The sequence below is a fragment of the Wasmannia auropunctata genome, unplaced genomic scaffold (assembly GCF_000956235.1).
Source record: "Wasmannia auropunctata unplaced genomic scaffold, wasmannia.A_1.0 LD335736.1, whole genome shotgun sequence".
In the NCBI taxonomy this organism is placed as follows: Eukaryota; Metazoa; Arthropoda; class Insecta; order Hymenoptera; family Formicidae; genus Wasmannia; species Wasmannia auropunctata.
Genome location: NW_012027154.1, coordinates 365,582 through 392,576, shown reverse-complemented (window position 1 = coordinate 392,576; position 26,995 = coordinate 365,582). Strand labels below are relative to the sequence as shown.

General features: G+C 38.9%; 1 protein-coding gene across 1 annotated transcript in view; it reads left to right on the top strand.

The window, feature by feature from the left end:
* The window catches only part of LOC105456249 (ecdysone-induced protein 78C), a 53,738-nt gene that overhangs the window by 20,611 nt on the left and 6,132 nt on the right, over positions 1-26,995 (top strand). Inside the window, exon 3 of the mRNA XM_011700158.1 lies at positions 22,980-23,104. Coding sequence (XP_011698460.1) covers positions 22,980-23,104 — 125 coding nt within the window. The remainder of the gene's footprint in view (positions 1-22,979; positions 23,105-26,995) is intronic.

The window sequence follows — 26,995 nt, the reverse complement described above, 5'->3', positions numbered from 1 at the left end:
ATGAATGAGGTAAAAAGACAGGCGATTAGTTTCTCCTTTCAGCAAATCTACCATTTTCTTAAAAAAATCTCTTCCGACTCTGACTTATATAAAACAGCGTCATGGCAGTCTTAATATATGTTTAAAAATATTTCATGTATTTTTAAAATATTATTTCATAAAGAAAGTCTAAAAGATATTAATGTTGAACTTTAGCTTGTAGATATAAAAAACGTTTCACATGTCAGTTATAACAGTCTTAATTTATGGATTAAAAAAAATATGTTTTTTCTGAAGAAAATGTGAAAGGTATGAAATATATAAAGGTATGAATAATGGATTTACAATAGCAGCAATAAATCTGTTACGTCGAAATTAAATATTTTTGTAAAAGATAAATTTTCTTTTTTCTTTTCAATAATTCGTAAAAAAATTACAGACGCGCATTGCAAAACATAATCATTTTCACAATAATTGACAATTTAATTATGATCATTTTAATGTTTATTTACATGTACGTCAGTTACTGCAATCGTTAATTAATTACAACTATCGATTATTGAATAGTTATAAACATTAACTCTTTGGTCTAAATTAATTTCAACAAACAAGTCAATATTAGGTGTCGCGTCCTCGTTTTGATGTTATCAGCGTGGTTTATCATAGCATATCGGTTTTCGTTACTTGGAGAATTTAACGAAAAATGCCAACGGTATATATATATATATATATATATATATATATATATATAGATCGCTAATTATATATATCATCGCGCGCGGCGCGTGCAACATTTGGGGGAAACTGTACGAAGGCTTAATCACTGATTCAATTAGTACTCCAGTACGTAATCCTCGGCGCGGTAATTATTAATTTAATTAAATTTCGCCGAATTCTACGTGCACACGCGCGGCGTGTAGGTATACACGCGGCATTGTCGAGGGTAAAGCCAATCACCGGGCGGACGACCGGGAGAGTGAGACCTATAGAGACCGCGGCGCGCGGCGTCGAGATGCACGTGCAAGCGTAAGCATCTGCTCTTTGTTCGGATTCGCCCCTCCGCGGCGCGGCCCGGCGCGCATAACGCCGCTAATGTTAATCACCGGCCGACGAGCGAGAGCGCCTGGGTGTGGCATGACTATGGGAAATGGCAGAGGTTAGACGGGATCTGTGCGCAAACCGCGGTTGCACGCCGCCGCACCGCGCCGCGTCGCGCGGACGTTTTCGTGTTGCACGTGTGCGGTAACGTGCGGCGCGGGCACCACCGCGGTTACTCGCGGCGCACTCGGCATTTTGCACTCGCCATCGCCGATTCTCCCCCTTAAGGCTATATCATTCGCGAACGACGCTCACGCGGACCTTCGGGCTAAGACCAGGTCGGGCACGACCCACGTAATGTAAGCACGAATCTCTCGGCCTACGAGCTGCGACGCGCGCGTCGACGATCGAACGACCATCTCTTTCCCATAGATCCGATCGGCGATCTCGACGATCCGTTTTTATATTTCGAAATTCGGAATTCGCGAGTCCGCGTCGCGCTAACCCAAATCACGACAATTGCGTTATAAACGTCACTGTAATGCACAGGCGCTACGAATTATCATACGATAATAACTATCGCGTTCACATCGTGATAATTAGCGTGCGCGTTAATGAGAAATTATTCCTCTTTTACGCTTCGATTATATAACAATACCGTAAAATATAGCTCTTTTTGTTCATCTCTGTGAAATTTACTCTCTTTCAATTAGATGTACGACCTTCTTTCGAAACTACTCATTTGACCCAACGTTCTCCCTCTCTCTCTCTCTCTCTCTCTCTCTCTCTTTCTCTCTCTCTCTCGCACTGCGGCAAATTAATTAATTATGCGGCTGCACAGAAGGGAAGAGCGGAGGGTAAAGTGACACGAGGGCTCTCTCGCGAAAATCAAAGGGCGAAGACGCAACAGCGGGGTTAACGCGTGATAATCCCCTCCTACTTTCCAAGTTTTTCTCCTTTCCTCGCCCCGTCGGAGATCCCGTCTGCTCTCTCTCTCTCTTAATGGCGCGCGGACTCTTGTAAACACGCGGCACTTTGCGCCGCGGCATTTCCTCGGGCAAAAGGGCTCTTTGAATACCGGCTCGACGAGCGTGTGCAGCAGGGACTCTCTCGTCGTTGGTCATGCCCTCCTGCCGCCTCTTGTCTCGCGTGTGCACGACAAAAGCCTTTTACTCGAGCTTTTACTCTTCGGGCGTGAGACGTTTAGCTCGTCGTTTAGCCTAATTTCCCCGGCGAGCACAATGCCTAATCTTAAAGCGATTATGCGGACTACAAACGCAGCCTTTTCACACCTATAATAATTGTGATAATCTTTAATCGGATTGATAAAGATTATTTCAGTAATATTTAGAGACTATTTTTACTCTTACGGCGATACTTTCCGAAAGAGTGCCAGTACACTTGACTTGAAATGCTTCTAGAACCAGAATTGTCTTTTATATTCTTGTTGAATATTGAAATTACGTGTAAAATAAACATTGCACCTCGGAAGTTCCTTTATTCCTTGAAAACCCCTTGATACTTATGTTTGTTGTGCTCTTAAAACAAAGCGCTCGCTTCATTTTCATTCAAGAGTCGTCGCTTTCTTTGTCATCAATTTCTCGCTCCGCTTTGCCGTTTTGACATTTAGCAACCCGAGATATCTTTTCGCCAGGGGGAACGAAGTCGCGGCATTTAAAATAAGTATTCTCGACTCGGCGAATGCCGTGGCGCGGGGGAATTGAACCCGGAAATCGAGGCGATCTCGCTTCGTTCGTTCGCAGGAGCAGCTCTGTCACGGATCCGCGGATTGTCACGGATTGGTTCTACATCCCTTTCGAACGTACCTTCTTGCCGCACGAATATATAAACGTTTGGAACACGTGCAAAGACACGCGATCGAATAAGTGGCAAATGTAAATTTCACAATCGTTGGATGAGATTACCTTCTAAGTTTTAATCCTATGAGATATGTGTGTATTATGTGTATGAAAAAGAGAGACAAAGAGAGAGAGAGAGAGAAAAGAATTAATATACACGATCATGAAAAAATTCATCTATTCTCGAACCTTCGAGATTTATACGACATTTGTATGATTTATGCGAAGCGCCAGGTGTCAATGACTGCTCGCTTCTTATTATCTTTAGCGTGGTTATTCATCATTCATAACCGTATTCTCCGACAGATTCGGAGTCGATATTAAGATGCAAAACGGAATAGAGGGAGTTATTTCAGACACAATGTATTTTTTTTCTTCGAAAAATCCCTATCCCGTTAAAACGGACTGCTCGTGGCAGTCCGAGAAAGTTCGCGGTCAATTCGAAGCGTCTGGCGAAGTGTGGCGGACGAGGAAAAAACAGAAATGACGGAAAAGGAACTGCGAGAGGAAGGAGAAAAAGGGAAGAAGAGACGGGAGCAAGGGACGAGGCGCGCATTACGTAATGCCAGGTCGCGAGAGATAGATATAACGAGTTAATTACGCGACTACGATCTCTCGCGGGATCAATGCACCGGGCAGAAAGAGAGAAGATAATCAGTTGCGAACGACGGGGGGAAAGAGAACGCCCAAGAGCGTAACATCGATCCGCGTACACAAAGGACTAAAAGAATCGATCAGGCAGCTTTCTCGTAAGAACGAAAAGAATACTTTTATTTGCCGGAAACGCGATCATGCAACGTTTTTAACGCAAAATAATAACAATAATAATAAAATAATGAGAGAATACTTAAACGAAATGTTCTTATGAGATAAATAAAATCTTCTTAATTTGTCAATAAGGTATTGTCTCAGTATTTCTGTCTGAATTTATATCACGATAACAAACAATGTTGTTTTAATAACTGCAAGTTATTTCGCATTAAGAGAAGAATAAAAACTAAAATAAAAATTAAATACAAAATCCGCTTTTCTCGGACTGCTTGTGCAGTAGTCATAATTACATTGAAGGGACAGCAGAAGCGAGACGCTATGATACTCTATTCCCTCAACATTTCGTTTCTCGTAAGTGATTGGTAATTAATTTACTGTATCTTCGTACGACACGTACGCTCTTCCGACGGGAGATCAATATTTTACGACAGTTTTCGAAAGAGTCGATTGTAACGTGGAAACGTAACGTGGATTCGATAACACGTGCAGCAATTACGAATCGTGAAACGGCGCTGAACTTTACGGGCGGCGCGCAGCGATACGAGTAGAAAGTCTCTCTTCGTGCCGCGTAATCGCGATCGATTTCCTCGTATAAGGTAACTCCCCGGGCGTTCTGGAAGGCGAATCAAAACTTTCCTTATGTAATGCGAACGATGTTTAACGCGACGGAGATTTCGGTGGAAATCTCCAATGATTCCGTTCTGTTGATGCACATTCCGCTCATCGATTCCGGCAGCAAATATGAAAACAAAGAGTAGAAATATACTAATTACTAATTAGATACATATTAACATAATATTAATGATTAGTACAACACTATTTTTTTATACATATATTTTCCTGTCTAGACACACTGAAAGAAAAATAAATGATTCCAATTACTATAATTTAACTATAATGTATAGTCATTTTTTATGCCAATTATACATATATTTGTTTAATAAAACTACATAAATATAATTATTATTACTAATATTATAGCAGTAATAGCTACAAAAATAGAGAGCATCTAACCATATAATTGTTTTACCATTCAATTATGACAAATTCTTCTTTCTCAGTACAGCGTGCAAAAATTTGATTCATGGAAAGAATGCATTGGTTACGATTTCTAAATTCGCCCGCCACTTATCTTCGATAATATCGGCGCTAAGAATTCGATAATTACGCCAACTAAGAATAGAAAACACGATGGCGCCGTTGATTTGCATTAAGTATAGCCGCGCGTTTCAAAGACGGCATTTATTTATATAAAGCGGACAGTGATTAATATCGGGGTGTCTGTCGAGCGCCGATTATAAAGCGCCGCGTCGGTAAGAATTAATTCTCACACCGATTCCAGCAATAGTCATGCGTCGCACTCGCGGGGGCCACCACGGGGCCAGCAAAAGCCGCGGTTACACCGGCAGCTGTGGCTGCAGCGTTGGTCTATCGTTTAGGGGTGATTCATCGGATGGATATCGGTGAGCGTATAGTGGCGATATTTTTCCCCGTTAATTGATCCCCGACGGCTCTTTGGAGCTTCATCGGGTTAAAAATCGACAACGAGTTTGAAATATCTTTTTTCAAAAGTGCAGCTCGTTCCGATCCTCTCTTTTTCCGAAAGTGAAAACTTCAGACCGTCTTTCGCATGCATAATAATTTCTATCAGATAATGAACTTGAGAAAGACGTAGCGAAAAATGATTGAATCGAGCATTATTGACGTAATTAGTGGCTTCAATACTTATATTCGAAAGTTCGCAAATGCATATACTAAAAAGGTTGCTTCTTACAATTCTAAGATATTCGAGATAACTGATTGCAAGTTTGTTTTTAAAATCTTTGTTTAAAGGAGAACTAAATAATTTTTCGATATCTGAAGATGAAAAGCAGAAAATTGAGTTTCTTATTAAATTTGAACGAGGAATTGTCAGTGACTATTGGAGTTAAAAGTAACTAAATCCGAAAATACTAAAATCCACAATTACATTCTGCAGCAATTCAGAAATAATAACGATCACTTCGTTATAAAGACACCAAGATTGTCACTGAGTTGAAGTTTCACAATTAAATATAACTCATCCAGAAACTTTTATCCTGATCGAAGACTTTTGTACGCGATGACAGTTTCCTCGGACTCTACTTTTTACAGCAGTCGCTTGGCTAAAACAATCATTTCTTCATCGAGTGGTTCCCGAGCATACGACGACGATACGGAACGTGAATAACGGGAATTCGAAGGTGAATGCTCGAGCAAATTGCGAATTACGATACGGGACTGGCCGAGCACGTGTGTGTGTGTGTGTGTGTGCATGCGTGACACACACACGCGCGCGCTCGAAAATACAAATACACGTAAATACACGGAGACACTTCCACGCGTACACACACACGCCTGCATGCGGCACACGCTGGCCGGTAACCGAGTAACCAGTAATTGACTTGGTACGAGACCGGAGTGTCGAATGTATACGCGCTCGAGTGCTCGCGAGAAGAAGAGTCGTGGCTTGAGATGCGAAATTTCGAGATACACTCCTTGCGGCCGAGTGCATTTGGCATCGATACTTGCAGACATTCGGCATTAGCTAAGTGTCGATATTCCGTGAATACAGAATACTTTCGCGCTGAAGGCAAGGGATTGCTTCTCTCTCCTCCTCGTCGATTCCTCGTTTATCTTTAATCTCCGCCGTGGTCCGAATTTTAATTTCCATCAGCAGATAAATGTTAAATGTGTCACTTTTATCTTAGTTTTTTAACTTCACAATTAATACTCAGCTTTGACAATGAATCTAATGTCATAAATCATATAATAAACAATTTTTGTTATTTAGAAATATAATTTGCTAATTATATTAGCCATGCACTGTTCCCTCTCTTCTAGTATGTTAGTAGTTTCGAGAATTATACAATGGGTAAACATGAAGAATTTACGTCAGCGTTGTTTACTTTGAAAAATAAAATAAAATTAAAGAGTCCTTTACTTAAACAGAAGTTTAGTCGCTTGTTTAAGTTTAGATATTGGTGTGTCCCGAGAATAAGCTTTCAGCAACTCGGTATACACACACCGCTTATCAAATAATATTATATAATACAATCATCGTATATGCGTCTGCGGGATATATGTGCACGTATCTCCGCGTGTATGTGTATGTTATATTATATCGTAACCCCGGTGAAAGCGTCGAAATCGCGCGCACAGAAATAAAATCGCAACGGCCGGCGCGGCGCGCGGCGCGCACCGCCGAGTTGCAGCATGCGATAAAATCGATAATCCCGACGTCTATGCAACTCGTCCGGCTGCGTTAAAACGCGCGCACGGACGGTACTCTCTAATTCTGCATTTAATCCGGATTATTCGATGCGGTTCTTTTTTTTCATTCCCGTTACTTACTGTGATCCGATTTGAGAGAGAAATGCGAGAGAATAAAGTACTATTTTATATCTCGCGATATATATATAAAATATATATATATAAAGACGTGTGAAGTCTCGCGTGCTTCGCGAAACTAATAATAAGTGAATAAGCGCTAAAGATGCTAATGGAATTACACAGCTGATTAATATTATAAAAGTATTATGATTTATCGTTTATTTTATTTTATGTTTCCAAATTTGTTTCAAGGCACTTTTATCGACAAGAACGATAGAAGACTGTTTACGATTGACTGCCAATAATAATTTTTTTTTGTATATTTGATTGTATATATTTTTGTATGTATGAATACTATGCGTACGCGTCAGGAAAGAATGAAACGTCAATACACGAAGGATGTCTCCGTCGCGTTAATTCAAGCTCAATCCCATTTGCATTGGTAATACAACCGCATAAGCTGATATTCTCCGGCGCGCATTTAACTCCAAATATATTCACTCGATTTTCATCTCGCATGTTTACATTAATGCGATTCTCGTATTAAAACGCGGAATTATACAATACTGCAACTCGGTAACGTTTACGGCGAGCCAAAGAGCAGGAATGTGCCGCAGTCCCGTATCATACCGTGTTGTCCTGCGCACATTGTACTCGCGTTAAATAGAGCGTTCTATCGCAGCGAAAGAGCGATGTTAATTTTAAAAAGTCGTCGTGAATACTGGTTGCTAAAAACTTTCGCTGTTAGTTCCAATGGCGATGGGTCGAAAGGAAACTTTCTTAAACGTAATTAATGCTCATTACGCAATATGAATATGCGCTGGCGTCTCCATGAAATTCTCCCGGGTTAAACTTGGCACTGAAGCTCCCTTGTGCTTTGACTTATTAAAAAACGAGTTGCTTTAAAAGATCGTAATTAATTGTGTAAACCTTGTTGCGAGAAAGACGATTAAATTAGCGTTTAAACTTTTCCGCATTTCGCTCGGACAAAACGTAAACGCACTTGGCATGTCCCAGAGTGACCAATTCATATTTTAAGGTCAGATTTCGCGATGAAATTAAAATCCTTTTCCAGCGAATTTTTCAATTATGTACTAGTTAACCTTTCTGTTAATGCACGGATAAACATTTCGAATTAAAAACGTTAAAAATTTTTATACTTTGTACGAATTTCGTTATAACGCCCCATCCTTCGAATAACAAAGAGCAGTTTTGCACAAGGACCTCATCTCGTTTTACTTTTTACATTTTTAGCGGGAACCTTGTGAGACGAAAAAAAAAGTAAAAAGTTGTAAAATTATGCATTGACAGAAGAGTTAATTAAATATTTTTCTATATATACGGAGAGGAAAATTCTTCTATCTTCAAATAAGTAACAATTTCACGTAGCAAAATGTTTCGTAGCGAACTTGCTAGAAAGAGAATATCTACCTTAACAGAGCAAATTTTCGTGAATTTCTACGAATATATTCAGTCGACAAGAATTTTTCTATTTTACCCGAAAGATATTTAACTAGACATAAAATACATTATACATACATGTTTATAAAGTACATTTTGCTGTAATATTGAATATTTGGTTACGGTTGCGAAGTTTAGCCGCTTTTACATAGAATGTATGCGAAATAGCGACGACAATTTTATACGAATGACAGCGAAATTCTTTTTCTCCGCGTAAAGCGGAGGGCTTTCGCTTCTGTGAATTCTCTCGAAGTAAAATCCGTTTAAAAGTAAATGAAGCTTCTCGTTGTTCTGGAACTTAACAAAGCTTCTAGATTTTCGCACTCTCTGGTACGTTTCGGTACAAATGAAATTAACCGGAACAAATGAAATCTCAGCGCATATTAGCGTATCGCTTGTCCGTTACACATATGACATCGTATAACTCGAGAGCATCCGTTTAGAACGAAACGTTTCTTGGCGCTCGCGACGGCAACACTTTGTCGTTATCTCTGAAAACCTTGAGACCTGATAATTTCACGGAGGCAATGTGCCGAAGCTGAGAGAGGATCGTTTAATCGATAAACTGGCTGCAATTAAATGATTAACTATAGACGTAATTAAAGGGATTAAGAACGAGAGAGTGCTATGCCTCTCGTAATAATCCTCGTGAATATGACGTTGTTTACAATCCGCTTCTCATGCATTCGTCGTAATAGCGGAAAAGTATTGATTGCGTGAGACCGGAATTCCATGAGCTTGGTTTAGAGGCTTAATTATCCACGTGTATTTTATGTTGTACCATCTCTATTAAACAACTGCTAACTGCTAGATATTTTTCAAATTTATTACATTTCTAATACTACATTTTTCTTTATCTACGAACATTTCAGTAATCTTAAAATAAAATATCTTTGCAAAAAGATTGAATAATAATTTTATAACTGTGTATTAATTTAATAATAATTTTTCTAATGCATCGTAATTATTATAGTACTAAAGAATGTTATTGTATATTGTATGTGTGCCCATAGAATTATATGTATCAGCAAAATTGAAAATTTATATAAAAGCACTGGCATAAAATAAATTAAATATCATTTAGAATTAAATATCAGAAATATAGATGGATAATAATACTGTACTCTTTATTTTTAATTTTACAAATGACTTTTAATAAAATTTTAATTTAACGAGAGATAATGAGGATCATTTTATCTCAGCTCTTCATCGTATTTTTCGTATGCAGCCGTACTGCGTTTTTAACGAGGCAAATGGGTTTTTCTATCTTCTGCGGAAGTAATTATGAAATCTGGGGTTGTACACGCCGATACGGTATGCATAACAATTACAGAAGTCGAAGTACTACAGCGAGAAAAGCAGGACTGTGCGATAATGCTTCAACAGACACCGCATGACGCAAGAAACAGGCGAATAACTATATTCGTACTTATCTATTACGATAAGACGAGAGATTTATTTATTAGTTAATATGGCCTACTTTAAGTCTAATTTATTCAGTAAGATAGATATTTCGAGCATAAACAATTAATTATTTCTTCGGTGAAAACTTGACAAACTCTTACAAACTTAGCTCTTAAAAAGGGAATTTGTAATGCCAGAGTTATTGGGAGGGTAATTACGTAAGGAGTGGTAATTTCTCTCCATGCCTGTCTCCTTTTTAGTATACGGTGATAGCGAACGTGTTAACGCATTGACTGTCACGCTGTACGTATATAAATGATACTCATATTTCTTTCAGAATTACGGCTCTCGTTTGAGCCGTGACTTTATCTTCCGCTTAATTTGCATTCATATTCGTGCACAAATCATGCAAATTAAATGAAAATTCAAATTCCTAATTGTATCGCGGCGCCATAACACACATCAAAGGAACGATTCTGCTGAAAGATCTAAAATTTCGTTGGATACAGATCTGAAGGTAAATTTTGTTGGACCATGAAAAAAGTTATGTTGGAAGCACAAACTAGTTGCTAAAAAATTAAAATTTTTTTGATGGTCCAACAAAATTTATTTTCAGATCTGCGTATCCAGCAAAATGTTAGATCTTCCAGCAAAATCGTTTTTTCCGCATACGGATATGATTTTCGTATGACTGTGCGGTGATCGAAATATTAAAAATGTATCAAAATCAAGGTGTTGAAAACAAGCGAGATGATACAGCGAGATCTCTATGTATACCGGGAGCCTCCGGTCTCGTCGGCGCAACGAAAGCGCCATTTCCTAGAGATATATCCAAGCGCATTAGTGACATAATTTTCCCGGTGTATTTCTGTAACATGCCGGAGAGAGAAACGCGTCGGGTGCGAGAGGGCCGCGGCGGATGGAGAGAAAGAGAAAGAGACCTCCGAGTGAGAGTCTGCGGCGACGCCGGACCCTCCGCCGGGCCTCTCTCGCTTATAAAGCGGCTTTATCGGCGTCGCGTTTCCGCGTTCGGTTGCACAACACCTGTGCTCGATGCCCTGTAATTCTCTCCCACGCTAATCGCGAAAATCCGTAAGGCATCTTCCTGATCAATAACACCACTCCCTCTCTCGCTTCCCATCGGTCTTTAATCTTTCGCCAGGTACGTCCCGGGAGGGAATTGTTGGACTTCCTAGTTTACAAAGTTATACTATTACGCCTACGCGCCAGGCCATTTTCAGTTTTTACGATAGGCATTCGGCAGAAAAAGCAGCTTGATAAGCGTTTAGCGATTCTTTAATATGATTAACACTTGTTCAATTCCTCATTGGAACTCAATACATCAAAGACTATAAAAAAAAAGAATCACTCACAGGATTAAATATTGGTGTATTATTAAATATTGACAGATTCGACAAAACTTCTCTCCTTTTTTTATTGATTAGAACTCCGAGCTTTCTAGCATTTTGATATTTTTACGGAATTCTATTTTTCGATTAATTCTATATGCCGTTGTTGTTTGTCAATAGTGCTATATGGGGATTGGTTCTGAATTATTTGAAAAATATATTTCCAAAACTCCGTAAAAATTCTGTATTGATATCCTGTATGAAACTAAGAACAAGAATTCGTAAAATTTACGTGCATATCGAAAATTCAAAATCCCGAAAATTATAAATACTGCATGTAGTTGTTTTGATTTATCGAGATACATGGTTAGAACTTTTTTTGTTAAGCAAATGTTCGAGACTGTTTTTAGCTCGATATAGATCATTTGTATCGAGATATGTCGCGCGTGAAATTCTGTACATAGACCACCCGGGAAATGGCTCCAAGCTCGCAACTGGCTGCAGACATTCCCGAAGCGACCGTATATCTTTGGAATTGCATAACGAGCGCGGAGACGAAGAGAGAAACTAACGGTAAGGCGGAAAGAGAAAGAGAAAGGGGAGAGCGAGAGAAAGAGCGTGCGAGAGAGAGAGAGAGAGAGAGAGAGAGAGAGAGAGAGAGAGAGAGAGAGAGAGAGAGAACGGGATGTCAGGCCTCTCTCGCGCGACGGAGATCGGCCGTAGAAAGTGCATTGGGAAAGCGAGCGGGCGCGAGCGCGTGAACGCGATCATAAATTACCCGTTTCGGGCGCGCGAAGGCGCATGTACACGACGCCGATATTGCAGCGCTTTGTGTGTTCCCAGGATACGAGAGATTACGGGGGCTCGTCCTTTAACGATCGCGATTCCTTCCTCGAGTGGCGAGCTTATATCGATCCGCCGGGAATCGAAAGCGACGCCACGACAACGCGACGTTGCGACGACGCGCCGTAAGAATCTTATTACGTAGAGGACGTTTTCTTAACAAGGGACTTTCGATTTGCCGCTCAATCCTGTGAGATAGATATCGCTGCAGGAGAATTAAACTAACTAAAGCGATTAAAAGTTACACCGCGAAACAAAGATACTTCATATATGTCGTTTAGTCACAGCGATCTGAAAAATAGACACCTTAATTGATCGTAATACTTGATTAAAAAAATATTATAGTAAATATAATCAAATATAAAATATAATATGCAGGATGAATGTAAAAAATTTTAAGGGGTGATTCCTTACACAAATTCAAGACGAAAACTGTATATGAAACTTTATGTATATTTCAAGTTTTATAAAAATAACTCGAGTGATTGTGGAAATTTTTGGAAGAACGAAATATTTGTTTCAACGGTTATAAAGAAAAAAAAGAATTTCGTTTTTTCCAAAAATTTCGAAAACCATTGGGGCTATTTCGATTAAATGAGACATACAAATCTTCATCAAAATACTCGCAGAATGGTTTGCGAAATTTTCCCTTCAACTTTGATACCCTGTATCTTTGAAATTGAGTTAGGGATGGATATATGGTTATACATATATAAAGTTTTCATCTTGAATTTATATGAAGAATTACCCCTTCAAATCTTTTACATTACTTGTTTAATATCTATACAGAGAGATTTTCCTTTTAAAATTTACCCTGAAAATCATGTTAATCGTGGGACAACATAATATTTCGACAAATTTTACTGTGCACTATAATAAATTTGTTGTAGTATATATTAAAAAAAAAATAGTGAAAATCATAAAATTCGTCGAAATACTATGTTGTCCTATACGATTAACATGATTTTCAGGGTAAATTTTAAAGTAAAATTCTTTCCGTGTATTCTGTATAAAAGAAATAAATTATATTTTGTAGATCATAGATAATTTTCCATCCTCAAAAAACGTATTTTTATATTAATATCAATAGAGATAGTCAAGTTAAGCGGCATGCTCTGAATAAGTCACATTCCGACATAATCGTGCATAATTAGCCGCAAGTTGACTTGGGTGTAGGTAATAAGCGATACTTCGATTAGGTATCGTATATGGCAAGCCGTATCCAAATGCATCGAGTCACGATCGTTGAATCCGACAACCGGCTGCCGGCTAATTACGAGAGCCGAACGCGGAGCGCTAGGCAGTGCCCCCGCGCGCTAATCCCGCGCGCGCGGCGCGGCGTAACGGTACATGCGCCAGTCGCGCCAGGCACAGTATTTCCGGCATATTGCGCGATCGTTAATATTATCTCACGCGTAATAGCGTTTATTACGCGATACGAGATCCCGGCCTTTATTATTGCGCATCGCACGACGCGAAGGAGCCCGCGGGAACAATAAAAATGAGATTCAAGTTCACGGAGATGACTCGCGCGGCCGCGCGATAATATCAGCGGGCGCCTCGGCGCGGATGCAGCCACGTTCGTCGGAGCGTTCCGGTTGGAATATATGAATTCCGCAAAAAAAAAAAAAAAAAAAAAAACGAGGGAGATGCGCGCGTTTATATTCCGTGGTATTGAATCAAACGATCGCTAAACCGTGCGACTCGTCTGATTCAAAGCTAATTCAATTCTATGGCTCGTTTTGTACAACATTCAGTCATTTTTTTACAATGCTAATAACTGACTAAATTAACAAATCCTTTGGATACGAAGTCTCGGGAGTCTTGAAAAAATATCTTTTTATCTACAAATACTAAAGCAGCTATAACTGCTATCAAATAATTAGATCGTAATTTTAAAAAATTACAATCTAATTATTTTAAAAACGATTTTTGTAAAAATTATTCGTATTTATGCAGTTTCTGAGATTCGATAGTTTTAATATTGAAAGCGAGCGAGGGGAAAATAGCTCGGACGTTTTTATTCGGTCATTAATGAAAAAAAAAAAGAGAGTTGATTCTTATTTCATCAAAATTTCGCCGTTTTATTCGCGAGTTCCGAAAGAATAGGCTTCGCCGCGTATGTCGGTTTATCTCTAATTTATGTTTTTGTTGCCCCGAGTTGCGGAACACTGTTGCATTCAGCGTAACTCACGCCTCTGCCCGGTAAAAGCTATTGTCTTTACGGGGCGAGAGCCTCACCCCTGGCACAGTGCACCGCGCCAGGATGCCGTCACGTATCGGCACTAGAGGCACACTCGCACACTGCACTTCGACACGACGACGCGACGGCCGGCGCGGACGGACGCATAGGACGCGGACTGGAATACGAAATGCTGTGACCCAGGCGCGGTTGTATGCGGCGCCCAGCGCTTCCTTGTAAACAAGGGGCGCCGTGAAACTGCAGCCTAGGTCGAGGCCGTGCAGTAGCGAGCGCACACGCGCGCGCGCGGCTGCGGAGTTGCACGACGGCGGAGAGAAATTACGCCATATCGGTTGTCTGCCCCCTCTCGAGAGAGGTGCGGTGGACGGGCGAATACTTGGTATTCCTAGAGCGCGAACGCGGTCCCGAGAATAATGCCGATCTTCGAGGGATCTCCGGACGATACGATAAATATATCCCGAGAAACGTTAATACGAGACAATGTGAGAATCACGATTGAAAGGGCATTCTGTAATCGGTGCTCTCTTGGGGTGACTGGATTTTCTCCCGGAAAATATAGAAAGTAACGAAAGGAGCTTAGATAACCCGATTGAAAAACCGACTTGTCGGGGAAATCCGATTAATTAGATTTTTAATCAGTCCGAGCAGCGAGTTGCGCGACTTCGCTGTTTGTTAACAATTGATAAGTTAATTGCCTCTTCGTTGTGGCATCTAATTACGCGACGCGCAATCCAATCAGATTCGAAGTCAGTATCAAAAATTATTTTAACACAGAGTACGTTGCTAATTTGGGAATTATACCAATTCGCGTTATTAATGCTACACAATTAAAATCCCAATAATGAAATTTTAACACTATATAGAAAGCTTGGCAAAATGCAGTGTAAAGAATGACAATATATCTTTACATTCTTTGTCCGAAAATCATATACCACTATTTATTACTTTTTACTTTTTACTGAGCTTAGTTTACCTGTGAAATATATCCTATTATTTCGTTTGAGAGTTTATCCTATGAATTTCAAATAATTGCTCGTAATTAGCCCGTAATTATATTGGCGTATAATTAGGCATATACAATATGTCAACAAATAATATATGATGGGTTCTGTTTTATGAACTTATTTGTTCATGTGTATACATTGTGTATCTTTATACGCGCAATAAATAAATAGGTGTATGTTGTGTGATTGTTATAATATGCGTATTTGAAGGTTTAAATATTATCACTAATCTATTCTAGCACATTTCAAAATAATCTATCTATAAAAGAGATATCATTACATTATTATTATTATGCCACTAATGTTTGTGACATGTACATTTACACATATTTTATGCATGTCTAATATAACTTTTACAGATCCATTACCTCAAATTAAACTTATTTGTAACTCATCAATATAACGCGCAGTTGCGGGAACCAACATTATGAACCATGTTGAACTGTACAATAACAAATATATCCACATTACACCAGTGCGGAGTGTAATCAATATTGCAGTATAATAATAGCTCAGAAGTGATCGTTACGTAGAATAATTATAAACACGCGTTTAATTTCGCAAATGACAAGAAAATAATAAATATCTTACAGTTAGATATTTCAAAAATAATTACATACATTATGCATATTGAACGTTATTTGCCTCTTGCAAATAGATTAACGAGATTTAACAGTGTAATTACGTAATTACATTAAAACATATTAAATCCGATAAAAATATCTTCTAAAATATACTTTTGAAATTTCATAGACAGAAGTGTCGTTTTTCTAATTCTTACGTAGAGCGTTCGAATAAACGAGAATAAATTATTAATGTTGCGAATGATAAATAATAAATAAGTCATAAATTACAGTCATCCTGGAGTCGCTCGATGCCTGCCCAGGCCTTCTCCTCCTCTCGACAGATTCCTAGATTATACTCGTACAGCGCAACACTCGCGAAAACACGCTTTATTCCTATTGCGTGCGTTCTGATAATCACGCGACACTTTGTACGGCACTCCTGATCGCGTTACATACATTACTTGTCACATTACGAGGAAGGAATGGCACGAGAAAAGTTGGCGCAACGAATAAATCTAAAAACGGCAGTGGAACGAATTGTCGATATGTACAAACACCGAATCTATGCTGCGCGATTGACGATTTATAATCAAAGTATGGAATTATTTATAATTGTACTTAATAATCAAAAGCGTCGCAATGGTTTTGCTCGATTCGGAGTCAGTTCGTTACATAATTGTGACGTCCGTTAATGTACGAAAAATTCGAAAATAATTGTCGGTAATTTTAATCCTGATAAAGTCATGCGATGCGATTACTGAAATCGAGTTAACGATTAATTAAGACACGAAGTGTCTGAAAATCTATAATCAAATTTCTGATTGAGATATGATGGGCTTTCCGTTGTGATTTTGATTCACTCTAGCAATTTGTATATTATTGCACTCGATTCGAAAGTAATGGAATTGATTACATTTAAATCTAAAGAAAGAAAATTTAAAGAATACGCGATAATACAACAAGATGCTTTAGAGAAATACTTGTCGCCCAGAAATAATTCAATTTAATAAATAACGCAATAATTTTTTATTCATATCCTCCACCGCTTTGATTTCTACCTCGTGCGAGTAATTAACGTTAAGTACCTGTCTCGATAAAAAACCAGCATCTCGACACGATAATGAATCGTTCATTATGAGAATTAATTAATGGTAATCGCTGTTTGTTAAATGGTTATCGCGTTTGGTACTCTTCGGTACTATTGTCACGATCACGTTTCGAAGAGTAATACCGACCAACATGCAGAGTGACTCGCGCCACTCCTATATACTTGCTGGTTCGAGTCACAGCGAGCGAATGATAAGTGATAACGCGGCGACCTTGTAAACAATAGCGCGCTGCACGAACATCGAGGCCATTAACTAACTTGTTCTGTGTTGAAATATTTGATAAACTAAACGTATACCGAATATTCTGCTTCGCGAATTTTAAAGTTACTGCAAACTGATCGACATATCACACTTCTCTTTACTCGACTCATGGCTACTTCACATTAAAACGCGATGAGCGATGAGCAAGTGACGAGCGATATCCAATGAGAACTCTGCTTTCTGTTGTAACGTCCGAAAAAGCGGAACTTTCATTGGATATCGCTTGTCACTCATCGCTCATCGCGTTCCGTGTGAAGTGGTGTGAAGTAGCCATTACTCGGCAATACTCGCGTATCATCCTGCACTCTCGATGCGGAAATAGTAGATAAATTATATTTAAACTGACAACGAGACAAAAAATGCGTAACATGCTAAATATATCCAATAAATTATCTTGAAATTGTTACTACCCTTGGTATCACGTAGCAATAATTTTATATCTATATTTTCTATCGCCTGGATTTCTACATGAGAAAAATAAACTACGCGAAATATCTGTTACAATAAAATACTCGTTGCCTCAATTTTACGAATTGCGTGAGTAATTTAATTACACGGGCCGGCGATTACTGAGTGTTCCCAAGGAATGGTATAGCGTTTCGAAAGGCAGTGCGGACGGTACATACCGAAACGACTCGTGCCGCTGGCTATCGGACTTGGGTCTCGCCCGTGTGAATGACGACAAAGCGACCACGTAAACACGAGTTGTTACGCCGAGCACCTCGTTTTGAAGTTTGGACCGTATCGCCGCCACAAAATATTTAACGTATTACAAACTGAATTGCGGATATTAATTAATATTATAGCGTTTACGCGTTTCAGGCAAAATAAAGATATTTGCGCATTATCGCGTAACATACATACGTCTCTAACGAGCGACTCTTTCGAACACTAAACAATTTTGTAACTATTATAAATGATTATCGATGTACGTAAATTACCGCTCGCTTAAATATATCGCCACGTATGAAAAGAAATAAGATAGCTATATACACTACACGTCGTTAGAGTTCCTTAAGTAAGAATTTAGGACACCGAGTGACGATTTTTGATTGGTTGCACCACATATATGTAATAGAAAAGAAGAACATATATATAATAGAAGAAGAAAATAGACAACGAAAGAGAGAGAGAGAAATATATGTTGCTTTCTCATTCTCTTGTATCTCATTCTACCTTATAAGCTTTTTCCTATTAATGACGACCGGTGTCCTAATTTCTTATTACTTGAGGAATTCTACACGTCGCGAAAAGCGAACGCAGCATGACAGCGAATTTGTGGCCGCCACGAGATATGTATTTAACACGCCCGGAAAAAAACCACAAAAGGGATAATAATCGCGTAAACCGATATTCGACAGGTTCAACAATCGCTTTTGACATACCTTAATCCTGACGTACCTGTCACGTTTCGAAAGGAATAATAATACACAACTTGTGCCGCTGCCTGTTCGCGCGAGTCTCTGATGTCCGCGCGAATGATAACAAGGTGAATGTATTAGCAGCGCCGTGCACGTAAGCACAATTAGGCTGTTTTACGAAATATTAATCGCGTATCGATTAAATACATGCCGAATAGTCTATTCTTTACATTTCACATTAACTTAATGAACTCGTTAGTGTCGCCAAAGATAATGATTAATCTCGTTTGATTGAAAATTCTGTCGAATGAAGATATTGTTATTTTTAAGTTTATCCAATTTATTTAATATTTATGCTACTACCACGCTATAATTTTCACAATTCGGATAATATTTATCTTTCTTCGTTTATTTTTTTTGACGTATACATGCACAGATATTATTTACAAAAAAGGATACATATCCAAAAAAGAGTATTATTTGGAAATTTTATTGTACATTTTTCTATGGATTGTTTATTACTCGAAAATTATCATGATCTCGAATATACTTTATATACTTCAGGCTTTTCGATTCATTAAGAACCGCTTGAGAATTCGCTCTTAGATTACTGTGCGGTAATTGCGAGCATTTTGTACAATCGCTTTTTCACGTTAAACATTTCCATTGATTTTCCATCTGCTTCTCAGAGGCAAGCGAGAAATTACTTACAACATTGTTCTCGTTCGGCGAATATTTTTTGCGCATTTCCTCTTCTTTCCTTTTTTTCTCGATATCTCCGGGAAAGCCGTGCGGGATCCCATTCTACTTTCTTCCGGAGTGTCTACCACGTCGTGTCGAACACGCGCCAGTGCTCACCGACAATGGGGCGCACCATCGGCTGTTTCGCAAGTACACGTAGATTCACACTTGCGATAACAAGGAGAGTTGCTTCGCATTTCCGCGACGGTAAATTGACATTCGACATGCTTGAACTCCCCGACTAACAGTTAAATTTAGGTAAACATTAGAAGTAAATTACCGGGGATAGAATTAGATGAATCATTTAACGTTGTTTCATTGGGGTGGCTCACGTTGCGATTGCTAAAATAGCACTATCACATGTTACATACGTTAGCAATGAGATGTCGCATACATTTCTTACTCAATTTTTTTCCGATCAAGCTTCGTTTTTTTTTTCTTTCATTAACGCTAATTTTTTGTACGTTAGAAATAATACAGTTGCAGACGTTGCAGTTATGATTACAGTTGTTACTTTTTTTGTCGACAAAAATACATATCGAAAACGACAAAATACATATCAGACTGTTGTTTGTGAATAAATGGCTGGCCCAGATTTAATTATCCTTATCGAAGCTGGATGGTCGCCAATAAACACTGTCGAAACGAGCTGTATACCTCGGTTTTGATATTGTCGAGCACGATAATATTGTTAGCATCGCATCGTGCCGTTTATTCGAACGTGCAGCGCTTTCGGTGCATTTACCGCCCCGCTGATTTCTGAACAAAGGCGAGTAGCCCCCGCGTTGCATATAGCGTAATCGATTTATTAGCAGACTGATGGATTATGGCTCCATGGTGATCTGGTGCAGCTGCTTTGAAATAGACCGAGCGCGCGCGATATAACGTTATGTTATCGCGAATCTAAATTGTACAAATTGCGGCAACGATTACGGTGAAATAGAAACTATTAGTCGAGGGCCCGCGATCTTATGATCATAACTCACGGTTAATGATATTTTTATCGGGTGGAAAAACAGGTGCGAGAGTTTATCACTGCGTGTAAAATAAATAGAATGTGATTTTTACGTCTTATCTCTCTCCTCGTGCCGTGTCGGGCAAGAAAGGTGGCGGTTCCGCGAGAGTAAGCGCTGCAGAGACACAAGAAAATAGCATTTAGATTTATTCGTGCGTGACCATTTAACATACGTCTCTAATGAGCGGCGTGATTCTTTCGAGCGAGTACTAAAGAACTTTGGCTTAACTGTTAACTGATTACCAGTGTATGTAATTACGGCGCACCCATAAACTTCCGCCTTGCTCTCTCGAAATTACGAATCAACTTACAATTAGAGTATCATTCATATGCACAAATATACCTACACATACGTGAGCGCGTATTTCTTTATTTTACACCTATCTATTTTACTGAATATATATAAATCCTCTGTTATTAAATCATTATATCATGCATCATTTTTATTCTATTTAATTAATATTGCACGCGTTACTTATTTTGCAAGAGTGATTATAATTACCAATTTTAGTGATACGAGTATAACATAAAGTGAGACAGTATAATTATATTTATGAGAATTTACGGGAGTAGAGAATTACACTATTTCCAAAATAAACCGCTATATCGGCCGTAATTAACACTCGAGGCATCTCGATGCTGAGCGTACAGAATAACCGATATTTCATAATGGCGTGTCATTATCTGATCATTAAGCGCGGTGCTCTCCTCTCAAAAATCCGTCATTACGAATTTCGTGATTTATTTAATAACTTAACAATGCTTTTACAATGCGACGTCAATCGTCGATTAAAGTCGATCAACATTAAACGCTCCATTTTCGCAAATGTAATTGTTTGACGAAATTCTTGTTTGCACAATTGATCGCGTTATCTCTTATTTAACAAATCAACTTAGTGAAAAAGGAAAATAAAAAATATATGTACTTTCCTGCGCCAGCAGTTTTCATTTTAGTATTCAAATCTTTTTATATCAATATATAAAAAATTCCCTTCACGAGAAGAGTTAGCTATCATGATGTAAAAAGTTTAACTGAAAAATTCAACTAAATTTACTTTTATCCTTTTCGATATAATGTTTAACTTTGATGTCGTTAAATTTATCTGTCAAGAGAGAAAGAGAAGATAGCGTAAAATTTAATCAGCGAATTGCATTTCAAACACTCTTCATCAATTTTTCCATATCTTGTTTAAATTTAATAATACCAGATCTATGGAGTACATCGAGAAGTGCAAATTTCCAGAATTAACTCCTTAACACATATATATTATGTATATGTATTATTCAGCTGAAAAACAATTAGATAAACTTTCGTCGTTACATTGCATCCGCTAAGTATAGGCTATTCTGATTTACCATAGAAAATAGAAGAAATAGTCTCAGCGTTGTATCAATAGTAATTTCCAAAGAGCAATTGAACGTGCCGCAGTTAAAGAGTTGAAGACGGTCGATTCTGCGAAGCGATCTTGACGTTTCCAGCAGTTCGCCGGTCGTTGTCGCTCGCAAAGGTAAAGGCGCAAGGAGTAGCGCCACGCGACGAGAACCGAGTAACGGGGTTGCTCTCGATTGTCCCCGCGATGGGTTGCGCGGATGCATCCAGCGAGCAAGCGGGCGAACGGGCGAAGCGGGATACCGTTTGCTTCCGACTACGGTTTCTACGGCCATCATAAAATCACATCGCGCGCAAATGGCGAGGCTCTCTCGGATCAGAGAGAATTGTCCACCGCTTCTTTCTCTCTCTCTCTCTCTCTCTCTCTCTCTCTCTCCCTCCTTCTCTCTCTCTTTTCCATTTGTTTCTCACTTGAACGTTTCTACTTTTTCTCCTCTCCTTCTTACACGTTCGTAGATTTTCTCCTCTTCTCCTTAACTCCACAATAACGACGTCTTCTGGCAGGGGATTTCGCGAGAGAAACCAACGGTACACACGTCGCAAGCTACGATCTCCTATGTACGGTTCCCTTCTCTCCCTTTGCCGGCGGCCCCGTTTCGTTCCTTTTTGCTACTCCTTTTTCATTTCTTCCCTGCTCCACCTCTTTCTCCTCCTCATTCTCCTCCTCTTCCTCCTCCATCTCCCGTTTCTGCTCTGTTCTGTCTAGTTGGGTGCCGCTGCCATCGCTGCGCCCGCTTCTTCTTCTTCTTCTTCTTCTGCTCCTTTTCCGTAACGGTGACGCCGGCTTCCCGTTACGCGTCCAGCCTGAATCGTCCGAAGCGTACGAAGCGGCCTATTCCCTTCCACGACGATGGGCTTCGTTGCATTATGGATGCTGATGCGAGCGAAGGAAAGATGCTGCTAATGTCGGATGGATATGTCCCGTTTGTATCTCTCGGAAATAGGAGAGCCGTGGGAGAGGGGGGAGGGGGGTGTCCGACGCTCACGCGAAATAATTTTTCTCCGCTTAATTCCTTTTGCGTCTTATCTCGCCTTGTTAAACTCAAGGAACATGTGAAATTAGATAGCCTCACGGAGTACATACATCTCACGTAGTTACAAATAGTCTTACGCCTATCCTGCTCGTCTTGTTTTACTATAACCTGTTCCTATATATGTACAGTCGCGATTTATTCTGTTATTACGTAATCAATTTTTACGTATGCACATCTTGTTAGCCTTATTAGGAAAACAAAATAACGCATTAATTTTTTTTTATTCTTGTCTGCTTACAGAACAGCATTACGCAGCAGCTGATTCCAACAGTTCGACGCCCGCTAAGAGCTTCGTACCCTGCAAGGTCTGCGGCGATAAGGCGAGCGGTTATCATTACGGCGTTACCAGCTGCGAGGGTTGCAAAGTGAGTATCGAGAATTCTAATCAAAAGCGCTTAACAAAAAGAGTGAGTCGAAGTTTAAAAGCCGAAGCGGAGCGCGGAAGCTATAACGTCTACATTAATTTTTGCATAATAATTATCGAGAAAAATTATCGCTGCGCAGCGAACGTTTTCGCGTTCGTCTTCCTCGCGATTTTCCTCGGTTCCTCTTGTTTCCAATGATGATGATCTGCTGAGAAAAATCAATCTCTCTCAGCGGCTACTAATTTAAATCTATGTAACATGAATTAATATAATTAATGCGTTTATAAATCAATAATTTAATTTTGCATTAATAACTCAGAAGGCTGAGACTCCATTCCACGCGGTTCACTATCGTAACAAGTCGAAAGAGAATTGCCCCACGCGCGCAGAATTATAAGAATGAAGCTCGAGACGATATATCGTTAGTTGCTCGCAGCTTCCGATATCTCGTGGAATATTCGCCGATCGGTTTGACCTCGCGGCGCGGCGGTGGGTCGAGTACAATTTACAGCTTCAATCCGCAGGGATGCATGACGATCGGGTAATAATCCGCGAAACGGCTCGTTCGCACTTCGGGGCAGGATATTTATCGGTGCGCGCGCTCACGTCTTAAGCACGTCGTGGGAGATGCACATCCGCCGCGGATGCACGCCCGTACGTCGCTGCACGCCTGAGATTCAAACGCGGAAGCCCTAAGGCCAGAGTTAACGGTGAATTGGTGCATTCGCGTATTCGCTAGCAGCAAATTCTGCGGGCGAATGCACGCAGACGTATAATATACACATACACACACGTACACACGCGTGACTGTACGAGTCTGCCGTGCAGATGAGTTTGCTTAAAGCCAGCTTCGAAGCACGAGCTTTCCTTTGCGCACAAGTCCCTCAAACGCGATTCGTCCTCCAAGTATTTTCAATTTAAAGAGGAAAAAAAAACAAAAGAACTTGACACTCGAGCACGTTTTCAATATCGCACAAACGGCGGTATTGCATCTGTGCTTCGACCGTTAATATCCATATTTCGGAGACGCGCATCGAATACCGAAATTATTCGCGTAATATTAAACGTCACGTGTTGATATTCTCTCTTGGAGAACCAAAATCGTTTACGTGAAACTTATATGCACGCATTGATGGGAGCTTCTCGAATTAATATTCGATCAATTTGTATCAAATATCAAATAATATCAAATTATTAATAATATATTAAAGTTTATATTGTAGTTGACTAATAACATCGAGATAATAAAATAAATTTTGCGCGCATAGGTATAAATTGTAATTTAAACTGCAACAAATCAATGAAACGGCTTGCTATTGTTCCGCGTCCGGTCGGGCTATTACTACTGCACCGCTACATTCGTCTGACCCGCGCCGCGTTTTTACTACTGGCTCAATATGCAGCTCGTGCTGTTCGCCTCTCTCTCTCTCTCTCTCGTTTTCTCCTTCATTCTCCTCGTGCAGTATTTATTATCGTACAAAATTCTAATGCAGGTTTGTCTTTGCAGCTGCTTTATAATGTAAATATTTTGTGATATAAGTACACATTTTTTGCAGAAGATAGTGAAATTTTTGTGGAGAGAAAAACATGAAATCTCGTCCCCAATGTTTTATTTTGTACCTTCTCCAATCAAATCGAATTTTTTCTTAACTTGGCCGGAGTTTAGGATTTTTAAAGACTTTGTTTATCCGTTTCATCTTATCTTTTAATCTTCGACCTATATATATATATGTAGATAGGTCTGATATAGATTGATCTAAGTTTAGATAGTATTTGCCGATATATTTTTTTTGCAAGTATATTATCCGAAATAGCATTAACACAACTATCTCGACTACCAAAAATTGTGCGTTCGAGTTATCTATACTTGCAAGGCTCAGGCTTAACCGTAGTGCAATGAAGGAGCCTCACCCTGCAGGACCGCCTTCACGAATAATCTCGCAGAGTAACAAACAGTAATATTTTTTACTTTCATTCGAATCTTCTTATTAGTTTAAGTATAGAATATTGAATACGAGGAAGATTTGCAGATGTTACACGACATAACATTATTTAAATATGCATATATATGTATATATATATATTTTTTTTAATACAACTTACTATGTATAAATTATACATATTATAATATTTTTATAATATATTTTACATACATATATATTTTTTCATAGTTTCGGGGGGAATTATAGATTCTTATAAATGCTTATTAGCATCAAAAATATTAAATTGTTTGACAATTTTATTTGTTACAGGGGATTATTCTAGCCTTATATAAAAATTGTGTTTCAAGACCGATAATATATGCGACTTGCAGTTTGTATGTGATTTGATATTATAACAATAAAAATTATTAATAAAATATACACCAACATGCGTGTCGGCTCACAAAGGCATTATTGAATTATTTATGATTTATTTATTATTGGAGCCTTAATTTCTTCAAGTTAAATATATATATTTATTATATATGTATAATATATATATTTAACATTTTATAATACCTATATTTATATGATTTTAACTGCTTTTAATATTCCCGGACAATCCTTTTGTTCCCTGAAAACCCTTGCGAGACCTCTACCCCCTCCATTCGTGAGCTCTCACTCTATAAAATCGCATCCCTCCAAAACTGTCCATTAGTTCGAATACTTAACGCTACGTTGCGCAACGTTTGTAGTCTTTCTCGTATTCAAAATTCGTCACCTAAACTTATAAAAAGACTCGAGCGAGGTTGAGAAGCATACTTACCTGGCGTAGAGGCTACCGTGATCATGAAGGCGGTTCCTCCAGGGCGAGGCTCTTCCATTGCACTACGGTTGGGGCTGACCCTTGCGAATATCCCTAATGTGGATATCTCGGACGTATAATTTTTGGTAGTCGGGACTGCGTTCGCGCTATCCCGGATAATATACTTGCAAAAATAATATACAGGAAAACATCCTCTAAACTTGTTAGACCTATTTACATGTCTATCTGACAGAATCTTACTCTTACTCTGTATATGCATATAATTATGTAATGCAAATTGAATAAATGATATATATTGAAATAACTTTTGAAAAAAAATATCTATTAATTTTATTAAGTAAAAACAAATGTAATCTACCTAAAATTTTAATTTCAATTTGAGTATTCTGTACATATTCTATTCTTTTTCTGTGATGGAGCAAATCTCATTGCGTAATGAGATAAAAAATGATTTTATCTTTTTAACTATACTTAATTAAATGAGCATTAATTAATTAAAACTTTTGTCGCAGCGTTTTTAAAATCTGTGTATGTTCGACTTATAACTATTGATCTATCAAAATACATAATTATACCGTCATTATTTTTTCCATCACGTGGCTGGCGAGGACAAACATACGGGCGCGTTATAATGTATCGATTTTAGAGACTAGCTGAGGTCGCGCACGCCATCGGTTACCGAGTAATATCGACAGTTGCATTACGAGCAGTCCGTCCATCGGGGATTCCAGGATATTGGATGCTGGATGTACGTTAGCGTTGTTGCACGATGCTGTTACGAATACCTTTCATCAATTAGCACCGGTAGTAATATGCCAATAAATCGATGCTTTCTCGATTGCCCGCGACTCATCCATATGCCGTTTCCATTATTCCATTACTTCCGCGTGAGCTCCTCACTTCGTGAAGCCACAGCCGGCTGTTTATGTAATACGTAATATTAGTGAACATGAAAAATATGAGTCGTAGGCTTATATTAAAATCGCTGAGCATTCCAACCATACTCAACATAGATACTAAAACGTGAATGAGAAGCAACAGTTATTTCAAAGATTCATAAGAAACTCTTCAACTAAATCCAAATTTGTTCAAAATGTATTCAAGTAATTTGCTCACAATCAGTACTTTAGAATCCCTAATATA